This window comes from Protopterus annectens, chromosome 7.part0 (assembly GCF_019279795.1).
Source record: "Protopterus annectens isolate FY-2018-M chromosome 7.part0, PAN1.0, whole genome shotgun sequence".
Classification (NCBI taxonomy): Eukaryota; Metazoa; Chordata; order Ceratodontiformes; family Protopteridae; genus Protopterus; species Protopterus annectens.
This window is the reverse complement of record NC_056739.1, coordinates 795,814,664-795,831,077: the sequence shown is the minus strand read 5'-3', so window position 1 is coordinate 795,831,077 and position 16,414 is coordinate 795,814,664. Positions and strand designations below refer to the sequence as shown.

Genomic DNA, 16,414 nt, shown 5'->3' with positions numbered 1-16,414 from the left:
ACACATATATATATATATATATATATATATATACACACACACACACACACACACCAGATACAGTTTGAATATATATATATATATATATATATATATATATATATATATATATATATATATATATATACACACACACACACATATCAATTAAAAAGGTCACATGACTTTTTCAACAAATGTCACAAGTACATCTATAAATAATTAACACACAATCTCATGCTTTGAATAGTTAATAAAAATCTCAAAGAATATTATGAAAACATGTCACTAGGACACCAAAATAAATCAATTACATGCATTAATAAAAACACATTTTGACTTTAAAAACATTCTAAAGCTTGGCTACATGCATTTTTCACACACCAGTTAATGAAACAATATAATTTAATCTCGGGGGGAACTTGCATCAAATCTTAGCTCACAATATTCAAGACTATGTTCCACACCACACCCCTCTGATTTGGTAATACTTGCTCTGAAACGAAAAAAAAAAAAGAAACTTTTTTTTCAATACATAACTTTTGTATAAGAACATTATTCTCGTTTGAATTATTTAAATCATAATAATGCTCATAAATACATTTTTTCAAAGCTTGTTCACTTTTGCCAGTATAAAAAATAGTGGCAAAAATCACAAAGGTCAAGGTATACTACCCCAGCTGAATTACAATCACAAGTGCGATTCATTTTAAACTGAACCTGACAACGCTTCAGTTTCAAAGTCTGTCCTTCATAAATATACTTGCACTGTGGACAAGAACCACATTTTACCATACCCTTATTCATTTGGGTAAAACTATTAAAGTCACAACAACAGTTGCCTTTTTCCAACTTCTCTTTAAGGTTTAAATGCCTTTTATACAGAAACTGGGGTCCACTAAGATTTTATTAACATTACCATCATTCTCAATAATTCCAAAGCTCAATACAACACCGTAAACAAAACTATGAGACAGAGATCCGTCTCTGCTAGGTTAACAACCAAGACGTGAATAGGACTCGGTACAAGGAATAAAAAACTGTTTATTGAAGTGCTTTGCAGATGAAAGCGCTTACCACGTTACATAGTGTACTTCAATAAACAGTTTTTTATTCCTTGTACCGAGTCCTATTCACGTCTTGGTTGTTAACCTAGCAGAGACGTTTCTCTGTCTCATCATTCTCAATAAGCCTCCAATTACTACTGAGTATTTGCTTAATAGCAATGCTATCATAGCTGTATTGTATAACCACTGTCTGCTCACAATTATTAGATACAGTATTTGTTGTCACTTCATTCTGTAAATCTTTGCCTAAGATTGGATAAAATCTACATTTCGTTTTTGACAAACTTCATCTTTTATTTCATTTAGCATTTTCAGCAGGTAACCCCTCTTAATAAACATATTAATCAATTCTTCATTTCCAGCAAAAATTGATCATCTTCCAAAACTATTCTAGAAATTCGTACCATTTGGCCTTTAACAAGTTTTTTTTCCTGAAAAAAAGGACTACTGATGGTATAATGTAGGAAATAATTGGAAAATGTGGGTTTCCTATACAACTTGGAAATGAAATTTTGTTTGACTGCATCCTTAACCAATTTAACATCCAAATAATTGATACTCTGCCTACAGTAAGAAAAGGTAAATTTCAGGAAATAATTTAAATATAATTATAGCAATTTTAAGTGAATATATCAACAAATGAAATGAATGCCTTTGTTGCACCATTTAAATAATCATAAAAATAATAATGAGTTTTAAATTTCCAAGATGGATTGCAGACAGTTTGACTAAAGCTCTCCCAGTATGAAAACTATGAAATTTAAAAAAAAAAAAAAAGGGCAAATACAAATTATCAACTTGTGTAAAATTCAGTTACTGGCTAGTAATTACACTGCATAGATGCCAGCAAAGAAGGAATCTTGAGAAAGTACATAAAACTACCCATGATATTATATCTATGTCTACTTTAAGTCAATTCAAAGCTAAGCTAAAAACACATCTGGGTTCAATGCGAAATTGTCACTGCCTAAATCCGGGATAGTTAACCTTCGGCTAGATTAACAGTCATCACACATGACTCTCCTACTTCTCCTTACTATCCTAAATCCTCTCCCTTTTTAGATAAATTATAAAGAACAACATATGTTCTAACTTTGAATGTAAAATATACTTCACTGTTATTCAAATTGTTTTTTTGTTACCTATGTTTGGAGCTTTTCTCCCCGGGCCTCCGCTGAAAATGGACATGTATCCAGTCGGATCCTCCCGGTCAACAAATGTAAAATAAATAAAAATAATAAAATAAATAAATTTAGTGAAAACGGCTGGGCAGATCCATGTGTTGCTCTGATGGACGCAATTGGCCTGTGTAATCTCCCTCCATCCCTCCTTCCTCCCCTAAGTTAGGGTTGCCAACTGTCTAGAATTCTTCCAGACTGTCCAGAATTAAGGGACACTGTCCAGAAACCAGAGACTGCCTTTTCTGGGCAGCATATTGTCCAGAAAAAATAAAATCAGTTGTGCTGAGCAATTAAGCTGAACAACTAAGGGCTGCTCAGTAAACATGCTGACTCCCTGTAACTAACTGGTAGAGCTGGGCAGGATGCTGCTTTGTGTTTACCTACTGGATTAATACTTTATAATTCTTCAGATCAGGCTGCATTTTCTGGATAAGTTGGAATAAAAGCAATTTTTGAATCAGCCGACAATAATTTGTAGGTCACCACCAAATTCTTTCCTATTTGTTCAGTGCCTTGCTGTTGTGAAATGTTATTGTGTGAGTCGTGCAGGTGGTGAGGGTCCTATAGTGACTTTAAATATTGTTTATGGTCGACTTGGATGTCAAGGTATAAATCATCTCCCTAACCTGATTGTGTAGCAAGCATTGAGAAAGCTAAAGATGCGAAAAATTGTTCTTGACAGGTTCAGTAGACTAAGCAGCCCCAACAATATTGCTGGCTTGCTGACAGTCACCTGCGCTCTTTTGTTAACAATACAATTTGACTGCTATTCACGTGTTACCACTTTAAATCATCAGTATTTTCCAATTCTCTGGTAGAGAAATAAGATATGGCATTGGTAGGCGAAGTAGGTGGTGCACAAAAAAAGAAGTTATGTACTTACCATAACGTTCCATTTGAGTTGTTTATCCCGCCTTCATTCTTAAAGATGGGTTCAGAGCCGATCATCAGCTCCGAGTCAGCCTACCACAAAGCTCAAGGTCTTCAGATAGCTTGAGGCCAAGTCCCTATCCCATGATGCACCTAGAGTTACCTCAGATCTTGTTTGCTGCATATAATAATACCATATGTCATTCTATCACTCCATAAGAATCCATCATCTGGGTCTTCGAAAAGCACAGGAGGGGGTAGGAGGGTGGGAAGAAAGAATGAAGGTGAGATGAACAACTCACACGGAACGTTATGGTAAGTACATAACTTCTTTATGTGAAGTTGTTCTATCTCGCCGTTCATTCTTACAGATTGGTAGCGTCCCAAACACCATTTATCTCGGGTGACTCACAGGAGTATGTTTTTCAGGACAGTGAATCCAGAGGAGGCCCTGTCAACTTTGTAATGAGTGATAAAGATACGAGGTCTTGACCAAGTGATTACTGCACAAATGTTATCAATAGGAAGTCTGGCAGAAAAGGCAGAAGATTTAGACACTGCTCTGGTGGAGTGAGCCTTAATTTTATGTTGTAAAGGCAAATTAGCAGCTGAATAAACAAATGTGATACAATCAGATAACCACTTAGACAGAGTTGTTTTGGCCACTGGCATACCTTTCCTGGAGTCTGAAAAGGAGAAGAAAAGCTGTTTCGATTTCCTAAAATCTTTGTTCTATCCAAATAAAATCTGAGCTGCCTGTGAACATCAAATTTGTGCAGCATATATTCTAAATTGCTGGAGTGATTGGGGAAGAAAACTGGCAAATCAATAATTTGATTATGATTAGCTTCAGTACAAACTTTAGGCAAAAAACAGGGGTTAGTTCTAAGTGAAACTCTGTTAGCATGGAAAATCAAATAAGGAGGCTTAATGGACAAGGCTTGAAGCTCTGACACTCTGCGGGAAGAAGTGATAGTTACTAAAAAGATAGTCTTCCATGGCAAAAATTTGAGGTCACATGAGGAGGCTGGTTCGAATGAAGGAAGGATAATGTGAGGAAGCATAAAATTTAGATTCCATGGGGTACAGGGAGATTTTACAGGTGGTCTGAGATGAAAGGTCCCTTTAAGAAAGGCTTTGGATAGTTTGTGTGACATAATGTTCAGTTCTTCAAACCCAAGGTGAAAATTAAAAATGGCAGCAAGTTGAACACGAACTGTTGCTGCTGCAGCTCCTTTGATAAAAATCATAGTAAAAAACTCTAAAATGGGGGCCATAGGGGCTTGAAAGGGATCAATGTTGTTTTGAGAGGCCCATATAGAACATTTTTTTCCACTTGCTAAGGTATAGCTTCCTTGTAGAGGATTTATGAGAGGATAAGAGAATTTGCTTCATCTCATTAGAAAGGTTATGGAACCTGGCTATGATGGGAATTGGAGCAGCCAAGCTGTCGGCTTCAGGGACTGCAGAGAGCGATGAAGTTCCCCCGATGAGTGCATCAGAAGTCGTCTGGGTCCAAAAGATGAAGTCGAAGGAAAGGGAACCAAATCTGACAAGGCCAATGAGGGGCCATTAGAATGATGGTCCTTCCCATGGCATTTGCTTTCTGTAGTACCTTGAGTATCAACGGGATTGGTGGGAATGCACAGAGGAGACCCGGAGGCCAATCGTGAACAAGTGCAGCTCTTGGGGCTTCTCCCAGAGGGGGAATCAGGGTAAAGTAGCTTCTGCATTTTGCCTTCATGTGATTAGCAAAATGGTTGCAGCAAGGCTGGCCCCACCTGCGGAATATCCTGTCCGCTATTTCTTTCTTGCGGGACCAATCATAGGGCAACAAAATTGCTCTGCTCAGCTCGTCTGCTATCACATTGGATTTCCCCGGGATGTGCGTTGCTAACAGAAAGTGCTGGGGTGGATATAGCCCACTGCCATACTCTTAGGGCCTTGCAGCAAAGGGGATATGACCTGGTTCCTCCTTGTTTGTTCAAGTACCAGACCACTGACATGTTGTCTGTCTGAATTGCAATTGTACCCAGAGGAAGAGAGTCCTGAAAGTACTGCAATGCTAAAAGGACTGCTCTCACCTCTAGGACATTAATATGCAGATGTGTCTGTTGATCGGCCCATGTGCCTTGGGCTGTTCTTCCCTGAAAATGCCCCCCCACCCTATCAGGGAAGCGTCCGTGGTCACTGTGGCCGCTGGTGGGGGTAGAACAAAGGGATGACCTATCATGACATGAAGAGAGGTCAACGACCACTAAAGATCCTTTTGCAAGAGTTCATGATCATTATAAGGTGAGACATGGGGAGCTCATGTTAAGACCATTGAGTGAACAACAGCCACTGCAGAATCCGCATGTGCATGCGACCCAGCGGTATGGCCAGAATTGCAGCTGCCATCATGCCTAACAACTTTAGTACTTCTGATGCTGGTGCCTTGTTTTTGGATGTCAGATTGCGGACCTGCTGACGTAGTAGTAAGACTCTTTTTACTGGAAGTCTCAGCATGGTGGTGTCCAATTCTGCTCTGATAAAAACGGTATGTTGTGATGGTGACAAGGCAGATTTTTCTGAGTTTATTGTAATGCCCAGCTTGGCTTGAATGAGTTGATGCCTGGTGGTGGCGGTGAGGAGCCAATCGTCTAGGTATGGAAATACCTGGAATCCTAAATGTCTCAGGTGAGCCACGACCACTGCCATACATTTGGTGAACACTCTGGGGGCTGTAGTGAGACCAAAGGGCAGGGCTCGAAACTGGTAATGATTGACTCCCAGCCGAAAGCGCAGATGATCCCTGTATGGTCTGACTATTTTTATATGGTAGCATGCATCCTGGAGATCTATAGAGCACATCCAATTGTCTTTCCCTAAAAAGGGAAGTATCAACTGAAGCATGACCATCCGAAACTTCTCTTTCTTGACAGACTTGTTTAGCCTGCTGAGGTCCAGTATAGGTCTCCAGTCCCCTGTCTTTTTTGGAACTAAAAGGAATCTTGAGTAAGTTCTGGATCCTGTCTGGTTTGCTGGGACTGGTTGGATGACTCTTTCTTAGCAACGTTTGGACCGCTACTGTTGCCTGTTCCCTGTAACTGGGTGGAACATCCGGGATTTTTCTTGTCAGTGGAAGGGGTGTGGTGAAAGGAATTAAATATCCCCTGGAAATGATATCTTGTACCCAGAAGCCATTTGTTATATTGAGCCAGGCGTCTGGATACAAAGATAAGCGACCCCTTACTGGCTCCAGAGTAGGACAGTCGGGGCTCCTTTCAGGAGCGCTGGTAGGGCTTCCCAAAGAAGTGATCTCTGTTGCCCTGGTTTTGCGGACCCCCTCTGCAGCGAGGGCAGTGTCTTCTATTATTGCTGCCTCCTCTGCCCCTGGAGGGGGGTTCACCATGTGCGTCCTGAAAGGCTCCTTGGGGTTTTTGGAACCACATCTTTCCTCCCCTTTGACACTTGGGGTGGGGTCTGGTAGGGGTGGAAAAACAGACTCTAACAGCAAACAAAGTCTTTCCTTCCTGCTCACACCTGGTCAAAATTTCCTTAACTTTGGGCCAGAAAAGGGACAAGCAATCAAAATGGTATTTACAAAGGATGACTTCAAGGGCTCAGTGAAGGAACACAAGCACATCCAGGAGCATCTCCTAAGAGCAATTCCTGTACCCACTACCCTGCTCGTTCCATCCGCTGCATACGAAATGAGGCACATGGACAAGTTAACTATGGAGTTGAGGGTAGCAAGCTGGGAGGCAACTTTATCTGAAGCTCCTGCAGCTACTCTACCCTGAAGAGAATCTCCCAGCTCTTTAAGGAGATATCTTTGCATCTCGTAAAATGGGTTAGATAGCTGAGCGACTGCAGTGCAAAAGTTGCTGAACTGTAAGTGCGCTTCCCATATTTATCCATGATCATAGAATCTCTGTTAGGAGGTTGGATAGAAGAGGAAGTTTCTGAAATTTCCTTTTTGGTGGCTGCCGCCAACCCCATGGCATGAACTGTCACACCCTTTGTCAGAAAAGATTTGTCTTGGAGAGCAGAGATAAATTTATTAGGCCTACTAGGGACAGGCTCCATGGTGTCCAGAGACTCCCACGCCCTTCGTGAGTTCAGCTGCATAAACTCATCGAAGGGCAGAGACACCCAAGGGGTGGAGGGCTGAGACCCGAAAACCTTCAGGAGAACCGACTCATCTTCAGTAGGGATGGTGGACTGCCAGTCGCCCCTCTGCCTAAAAATTTCTAGCATCTCAGCAAATGAGATATCCTCACAGTGGGACCGTGGGGACCGTTCTGATTCATCCAAGTCAGTATCAGACGTCAGGGACTCTTGTGGGGAGTCTAGATGCTTCCTCTTACAAACTCTCTTCCTGGGAATCTCATTAGTGGGAGCTTCTGGTGAGGTCTCGAAGAGCATGGGCCACCCAATGGGGCTTCCTGAGGCTCTGGGTCTCTACCTTGGCAAGGATCTGTAATGCAGAAGCAGACACAGGTGCTTTAGGGGAGGAAGAAGCCGGAACTGAGGTTGAAGATGTCTTAGGAGACATAACTCTCCTCATGGCTTCTAAGGCACCTCAGCTCTGATGCAAAGGGACTGACAGATCCGAGGAAACCGTCGATACCCCCCACCCCGGGAGAGTGGGCTCTGAGCCAGAGGTAGGAGCCGAGCTCATCCGAGCTGAAGCCCCGAGAGGCAGATTTGGAACCGACAAGTCAGTCCGACTATCTTCCCCGGACCCGACCAGAGAGTGTCGGCTCCTAGATTCCTCGATCGGTGCTGAGGACGTTTGAGTAAACAAAGCTGAAGACACTGGAGCAGGCGTCAGCTCCGAAGGCTCCACAATCAATAAGTCTGACTCCTCTGGCTCTGAAGGACCGGTATGGCTCGGAAGAGGAAGAGTAGTAGCTGGCAAAAGGGTCTTTGGCTATGAAGCCGCTTGGGTCGGAGCCGATAAAAATTTAGCAAAGGCCGGTGCCTGTAAAAGCTTCTGCACCGCACGATCCACATCCAAATCAGAAAGTCTAATGGAACACCGAGATGAATGGATCAAAGGTGGTACCAACTGTAAAAGTGGAGATTTTGGTATTTCGGATACCGGTTCCAAAACCGGGGACTGGCTCTGAAAAGATAAGACAGTCGGCTCCGAGGTCTGTGGAGCTGATGTCGAAGACTTTTTTGATTTTTTTGATTCAGTAGAAGTCTTGGAAGACTTTGAGGACTTACTGGATCCATCTTGGTCGCTCAAAACCTCCTGGAAAGAAGGTTTCAGTAAACCCCTGTCAATCAGTTTCCTCTTTCTCTCCTGGAGAACTGCAGAAGAAAAGGAATGGCATATGGAGCAGCTTTCCTGGAGATGTAATGCTCCTAAACAATAAATGCAGTTTACATGACTGTCGGTGACAGACATTTTCTGCCCACATTTAGGGCATTTTTTAAACCCTGACTTAGGGTGTTTGCCCTTATCAACGGCCATTTCTAACAAGTACAATTTATTAGGGTGCTGTAAAAAAAATAGACACACCCAACAACAATTAAGAATAACAACAAACCTTTCCTAAAAATACAGGCTCAATATAAATGGCACAAGCCCTTCAGAAATATAGGCTAAAAGGTCACACACACGCAAACTATTTATTTAAGCAGAAGGTAGATAAAAATATCAAAGTTCTGACAGAAAGTCACTATCTAAATGCAAACAACAATACTATATACTACTGTTTAGCACACTAAATATAAACTTTAGCTCTAATTATTTTAAAGCTGTGATAAAAAGGTCACTATCTAAGCACACACACTTAAATTTGAGCTAGTACTAAGGAAAACTGTGTCAGAAAGGTCACTATTTAAACACTATAATCTAAACTAGGCCTAAGAAAAAACAAGGCCAAATAGTAATCTATGAAAGAGGCACACCAAGGGAAGGGAAACTACACAGTAAAGCTGTAAGAGCTTATCTATCTAAAAACTACTGTTTAGAAGAATTATCAATAAATTGAAAAATATTTGAAAAATAAGGTTTTTACTGGCAAGAGCTAGTGAGAACCTCCAATCTGTTGCAGCGGCAAACTACATCTGAGGTAAATCTAGGTGCATAATGGGATAGTGACTTGGCCTTGAGCTATCTGAAGACCTCGAGCTTTGTAGTAGGCCGACTCGGAGCCGAGGATCGGCTCTGAACCCATCTGTAACAATGAACAGTGAGATAGAACAACTTCACATCATTAATTATAAGCAGTGTAAGTCATTCACAATGTTTTGCTATTACCATTCTTCACTGGAACCACTTTCATTGAGATGATTTAGAGTGCATTCAGCTTGACACCTGCCCAGTCCTGCTGTACCTGGTACCTATGGATTGTTGGTCATATCATCATCAGTTGTTGCCTTTCAAAGGACAGGAAGTGCTAAAGTATGAAAGGAGCAAAACATAGCAACAATAATACCTTGCATCAAATTTATTGTACATCTAAGTTTATGAGGTGAAAATTTTCTGTTTATGGGTTTATCGAATAGGCTGCTGTTCTTGTACTTTGACCAGCTTTTTTATGTTTCCGGCCATACATTAAATTATTTTTTGCTCTTCTTCCTGTTTCTGCTTCTTCTTCTGTATTACATTTACAGATCTGAAGCATCACCACTCATTTAAGATATTTTAAGTACAGAATTTTTGCAGAGCTTAATCACTTTGAATTAACTGCCTCATCAATATCTTCAAAACTGACTTGCATGAGTGATCCTTGCAGACTATTAATATACCAGCCCCAGCAATCATGCCAACAAAGCTAATCAAAGCTCGTCTTGGAACAGATACAGACTCAGCAGGCATTATACTGCAGTAGCATTTATTATAGAAACCAAGCTCACACTAACAGTGAAATACGCCCACAATGGAAAGTTTCTCCATTTTGGAAGCAGATTGCTATAAGGCTTTACAAAGAAAGGTGAGATGACAACTAGAAAAAGCATAGGATAAAAAAACAGTCTAGGGAAAGAGAAGTAAGACAGGTAGGGGGATAGTCAGATTAAAGGAAGGTGACAAAAGTTTATGAGTGCTTAAGGGAAAGGTTATAATTAAGCAAAGATGACAACATAATAATGTATCTATTTATTTACTTAAATTTGTTTACTAGGGTAGAACACTGATCAAACAATGGCCAGTTACAGAATACAGTAGAATTAAAAAAAACAATGTACCGTTTACTAATAACAGTAATTTACATTTATAAGTAAGCACATAAAAATTAAAATCTGACAAATCAAATATATGCAGTTACATAAGTGGAACATACAAGAGAAAAAAATTAAAACATGGGGAGCAGAAGTGGTGGAGATAAAGGCAGTAGTGGCTAGGTTAGGAAGCTAATAGACACCATTTTGATGAAAGAAGGGACTAGATTATAAGTAGTGGATTCATAATCGCAATAATAGTGCAGTAAGCTGAATCACAGTTTAGGATGAGTGAGCTAATTAGATGGACCAGGTATGTAGGAGATAAAGTTACTACACATTTGGAGATACTGGTTCAGTAAAGTCCATAATCACTGACTGCAACTTTGGACAGAAGGCGAGATAGATTATTTGGGGTAAATGATACCATCTCTGCTGACAAAGACAGATAAAACAACTTTGTTATGTACAAGTCAGTAATTAAAAACTCAATGAATTTTCAGAGCAAAAACAAAACAATGTACACACATACAATACATGAGACAGCATAGTTTTGCAGATGTGTACATACAACAGATGAGTGTGTTGAAGTGTTCGACAGAGTCTACATAATGGCAGAAAATTTGGGGTTCTAAGAGCACTAAGATGAACAAATAAGGGACAGGATTGTGAATGGGCTGGATGAAGTGTCTGAAAAGTTAGAGTTTGAAGTTAACTTATGTTTAGAAAAGGCAATACAGATAGTCATGGAGGTTATGTATTTTGCATGTTGAGTACCAGAATTACACACATTTTGCTTTCACGTACATGAAAATAATTTTTCACATGAAAAGTTAGCAACCCTACCCCAAGTTCCTATAAATACTAGCACCATCCAAGCACAGAGCTACAGCATTCTACCTACCCTTCCACTGTTAGCCTTTTAGCACTTTGCATTCTAAGGCAGTGCAATAACTGCCACATTCTCAATGCAAATTAACTCTTCCAGCTGTGAGTTAACACAGGTAATTTGCTGAAGGCATCCCTCTTGAAATCCTATGTACACGAGAACATCAGACTGTTTCACATCCCAATTAATACATGTCTAAAATCTTCATACAAATACCACTAAAGTCATATGCTGATGCCAATAAGAAATCATTACTTAAACCTCCTAGAACTTATGAGTAGGCATCAATGAACCCTCCAAAACATATATTACATCATAGTCATCACATCACAAAGAAAAAACACCCCTGAGCTTAACTAAAACAAATCATATTTTGGAAACAGCCTAGTAACTGGTGACTCCATTATTAGGCTCACTTAGTCCATCCTACTAACAAAGCTCAAAGAAGGCAGGGTGACAGTCAGGTGTTGCTCATGAGCCAGGATTGCTGACATTTCAAGAGTTTTTAAAATCCCCTCCTCCAGCAAGTATAAGTATGACATGTTCATAGTCTGAACTGGAGTGAATTATCTGGCATGAAAACCCTAGAAAGACATGCTGAAACTTGCCACACACACCTTTGTCAAAGATAATATTCTGGTCTTGACTGATCTTTTCCTCTCACCATGAATGATGCCCAGACTCAAAGAAAAGATAATTAGTTACTAAGTAGCTAGTATCATTCTTGGGGTTGAGATATGTCTCTCTGGGTTGAGATGATCAACAATCCTACTTGCTTTACCAAGACTAGTCTATACCTCTTGTTCTACACTTCTGCATACTAGCTAAAGCCTTTGTTATCCTCATTGTACTCTTTTTATGCACCATTCATCTAATGAATATCCCACTCTAACTAACAAATAAAATCATAAGTTAGATATTAATATGGCCCTTCCCAATTTCAGGGATCTTAACAACAAACTAACTGATCTGAAAGCACTTCTGCATCTGGAATGTGTCCATGTTAGTGCTGTGAATGAGACATGGGTCAAATGTAATGAGAGCATCCCCTATGCCTGGGTCCTGTCCCTATCACACTTTCTAGCCCATGGGTAATGGTAGCAGTGTCTCAGTAGGTAAGTCAGACTTTCATCTTATAGCTAGTTACCAGTCCCCTCCGTGGACACACAGGATCAGGTTAAGTTCTTGGCATTCATAGAAACATCCCTATAACATATGGCTCGGGGATCTTTGGTGACTTCAACTGCCTCTCTATAAAAAGGGATGATTAAACTTCTAACGTTGGGAGTACACATCATTTCTTAGATTTTGTGAACGAGAATTCCCTTAATCAAAGTGTCTAGAACCCCACCATGGGAGGTAATAGCCTGAACCTATTACTCACAGACTTGGTTTTGGCCTATTCCCTGTCCAAAGTTGGCCCCTTAACTGTTAACTCTGACTATTAACTAGCTGACTTTACAATCAGAGCATTCTATCATCTGGTTACAAACACCTCTTTCTTTACAGACTTCAAAAAAGTTTACTTTTTGACAGTAATACAGATAAATTGTTTTCTATTGAAACTGAAACAGAAACTTCCACTAAGTAAAATGTTATTTGATTACCTGTTACCCCGAGTAACAATCACTCCATTTTCAGTGGAGAACGCATCAGAAGGCAAGCCCTGGATGTTCCAGTCTCTGACAACAGTTGGTTTAGAGAGGAAATCAGAAAAAGAAAATTCTGGAGAATACAGCAAAGCCAGTTCTTTCATCTATAACATAAAATAGTATAGTTATGTTTTAATACCCTATATACATATGTTCTTGCCTGCTAAGAAATGACCAATATGACTTTATTGTATACAACATATTTTGCTCTGTAGCGTCAACTTGTCATGTCTTCTAAACAGAGCTTTTCCTCCCAGACCTCCACTGGAAAAGGGCAATACCCAGTTGGACTAAACCATTAAGCAAATGCTAATAAATAAGCAAATAAATAAATTTACCGCTATGTATATGATAACCAGTCCAATATCAGATTCATCAAGATTTTACTACAGTTTCAGTGTACGGTGCAAATTGTTCTGTGCAATCTACAACACAGTGATTATGCAGCAAATACCTTCTCTTTATCTTTTGTGATATTTTCCCAGAAACGAGGTTATCTGCATTGGGTAAGAAGTACTACATATTATTTAAAAATATATATAATCTCACATTACTCAAAGCCTTCATTTCCCTACTGTATGAGCCTGAGTGAGTCACCTAACCAGACATTGTTTTGAGGCAAAAAGGGAAACTGGGCTGGGCTCCTCAATGGTCTCCTGAACCTCAACCCTAGTAACTATCTATGAACATATAATTGTTCCTGTCAATACTGTTTAATTGAGCTGTCAAAAAGTCACTTTTATATATTTATTTTCATTTGTTAAACAAGATAAAACACTGATGCCAATGGGCCATTTCAGGTTCAGCCCAAGAAAATACAATAGACAGAGGATAACCAAGCTGACCTATCCAAATGGATGCATGCATAGTGATGAATAGTTAAAGTTTTAAAAGTAAGCTACCAACACTATAACTAAACACAGAAACTGGGAAAAAACATTTAGTGTTTAAAACTGTAAGACAAGTTACATAACTGGCTCAAAATACAGAATACACAATGCCAGCATATAGGGTTAAAGCACTGACTATGCTGCAGTCAACCTGAGTTTGACTCAGTAATTATGGTAGTGAATGGCTCATTGCTGACTCATCCATCCAAGGACATAAAGGCAGGTCTGTTTTACCACACGTGTCACTTATTGGGAGCACTAAGTGTTCCCGTACTGGAAATCTTGGTTGTGCCTAATTTACCATACTGAGAAGGCACTTTGTTGAAACTAACATGCATATCCTCCATATGTGGCAATTACAGGCTTAAGGAAGCCACCAAGGGGGTAAGGATTGGCCACCCACAGGACCAGTACACTGTCTTGCTTTCTACTGTCTTGCTTTCTATCTCCTGACTCTCAACAGGGAATGAAGGGCTAAAGAGGGTATCTACACAGGAATGAATAAGCCACTGGGCTCTTGTCTTGCCCAGGAATACTGGTCCCATTTTCCTCAAATGAATGTGCAAAATAAATGAAGGTAGAGGAGGCCTCACGCATGGTCCTAGGGGGAGCAGAAAAAAAACATGCAGCATACACACCAAATATTCAATATAATATAACATAATATAATACAATATATGATATAACATATGCAGCAAGGAGGAAAAGTTAAAGTAGAGTAAAACGAAAGTGGAAATGATGAGAAAAGATGGGGGTGGAGGGAGACTTCATGGATAGAATAACAGAGAATAGTATGATGAAAATGATAGCCTAGAGGGAGGGGAATGGGTTAAATTATGTTACCTACTGTATAGCACTTACACAAGGGTTTAAAATTCAAGTGCTTTAATTTTGGTTACAGAAGGCTCGGTAGGAAGGCCGTGATTCTAGCCTTAGTTGTTGGGGGGAGTAGATTCCCATAAGAGGTAGCAGTGTTAAACTACAGTCAATACCATGAAGTCTACTCTTAGGAGTAAGTAAGGAAGTTTTGTGAGACTGTTTTTTCACTTTATACACAGTGCATCTTTTAGTTAATGTTGTTGTTGTATGCACTCAAAAAAGGAGAAACATTTGTATGTTTAAGAATGTACAAGTGATGGAGGCTAGATCTGCAACTCTGTTTAACTGGAAGCCATTTTGCCTTTTGAAGGCCACTAGAGTGATGTTTTGTTTTGGGGCCATGGAGATAAAGCTACTGACACTGCAAGCTATGGCTTGGAAGGAGGTCAGACTGGTTATGATCAGGAGGTTCTTTTGCCTGTGGCTACTCTAGTAGCAGTGAGGAAAAAGTGGGAGATCAGTTTACACCAGTAAAATACTGAGTTGACTTTTGATTTTGTGGTAGAAATATGAGGTTGAACGTTTAGGCCTTGATTTAGCAAGATAACACAGTATTTGAAGTAAGGATAGTTAGTTATTAAGCTGAATGGTTCATTCGGTGCGAACAGTAGAAAGTTCTTGTTTAGTATTGAAGATCATACATTACGACTTCTTTGTATGGAGTACAAGTATTTTTAAACTGACAGTTAAAGAGGACAGAAAGGTCATTTCAAGTTATGTTTTGATGGCAAGGGGGAAAGGCTTGCTTCCATAAATGACCATGACAGCTACATACAGAATGATACTGAGCTGTAGGAGGTCCATGATAGGTGTAAAACACATAGAGAGAAAAACAGATGTGAAAATATAGATCTCTGAGGTACTCTTAGTTGGGGGTGAGGAAGGAAAGAATTTATGTAGAATTTTTTCTCCCTGCAGCTGACTATTAGCTGTCTCCACGGCTTCTCCTCACCAACCGGTCTGATGAACACAACTTAGCCACCCTAGACTGTCTCTGACCCATGTTTGTGGTTTTTAGGAGATCAAGGCTTCCTGGAGCAGCATCATACTGATCCCGGGTGTATTTTCTCTTTAGGACCCACATCCAGCACATGCCCATACCATCCAATGGTCTACACTGGAGAATCATCCACACTTCCATGGTCTGTTCAGCTGCTGCCTTGCCTTCCTTTGGACAACACTCTTCATCTGCCCCCAGCCTCCAGGATCAACTATGTTGATCAGCTAGGTGCTTGCTAGTGCACAACACTCAACTCCCCACCTCAGGATGGCAAACCCATCTTCCCTGCCTGTGCTGTCAAGCACCAGAAACCATAATCCGGCTGTCTGGACCATAGTCAGAGCTTTATTTTTGTATGCCACTGACAATTAACAGGTGTGAGGAAGGACAGAGTGAAAATCTAACATAAACTTTAAAGTCTTTTTTGTCCAAGAAGTTTCCAAACCATGCAAGGGAGTTCTTGTCTGATTACAGTTGAAATAGGGGAGCTTACAGAAGATGATGGTCCACTAAGTCGAAGGTTTTTATCAGGATGATGAAGTGAACACTTGCTAAAAGTTCCTTGCCCATGAGGATACAATCAGTGAGAGCTGTACAGGGCTATCATAGTATTATGCCCAGGCCAGAAGCCACATTGATATGGCAAGAGGACACTGTACTGTTGGGTCTGTTCTGTAAGTTGAGTGAAGACTATTTTTTTCAAAGGTTTGCATAGCTTGTGTAGGATTAAAATTGGTTTAAATTATTTAGGGCTTTCAGCTTTGGTTGCTAAGATGTGGGTTTTATTACTACTCATTCTGACAGCGTACACACTGTGCTGAAGGAGGAACACGTCATAAAGATGTG

The 16,414-nt window shown here is 40.2% G+C and overlaps 1 protein-coding gene across 1 annotated transcript in view; it reads right to left on the bottom strand.

Annotated features, from left to right (window-relative positions):
* Window positions 1-16,414, bottom strand: part of DNAH2 (dynein axonemal heavy chain 2) — a 6,636,854-nt gene that overhangs the window by 1,298,320 nt on the left and 5,322,120 nt on the right. Inside the window, exon 68 of the mRNA XM_044077324.1 lies at window positions 12,755-12,903. Within this exon, the coding sequence (XP_043933259.1) occupies window positions 12,755-12,903 (149 nt within the window). The remainder of the gene's footprint in view (window positions 1-12,754; window positions 12,904-16,414) is intronic.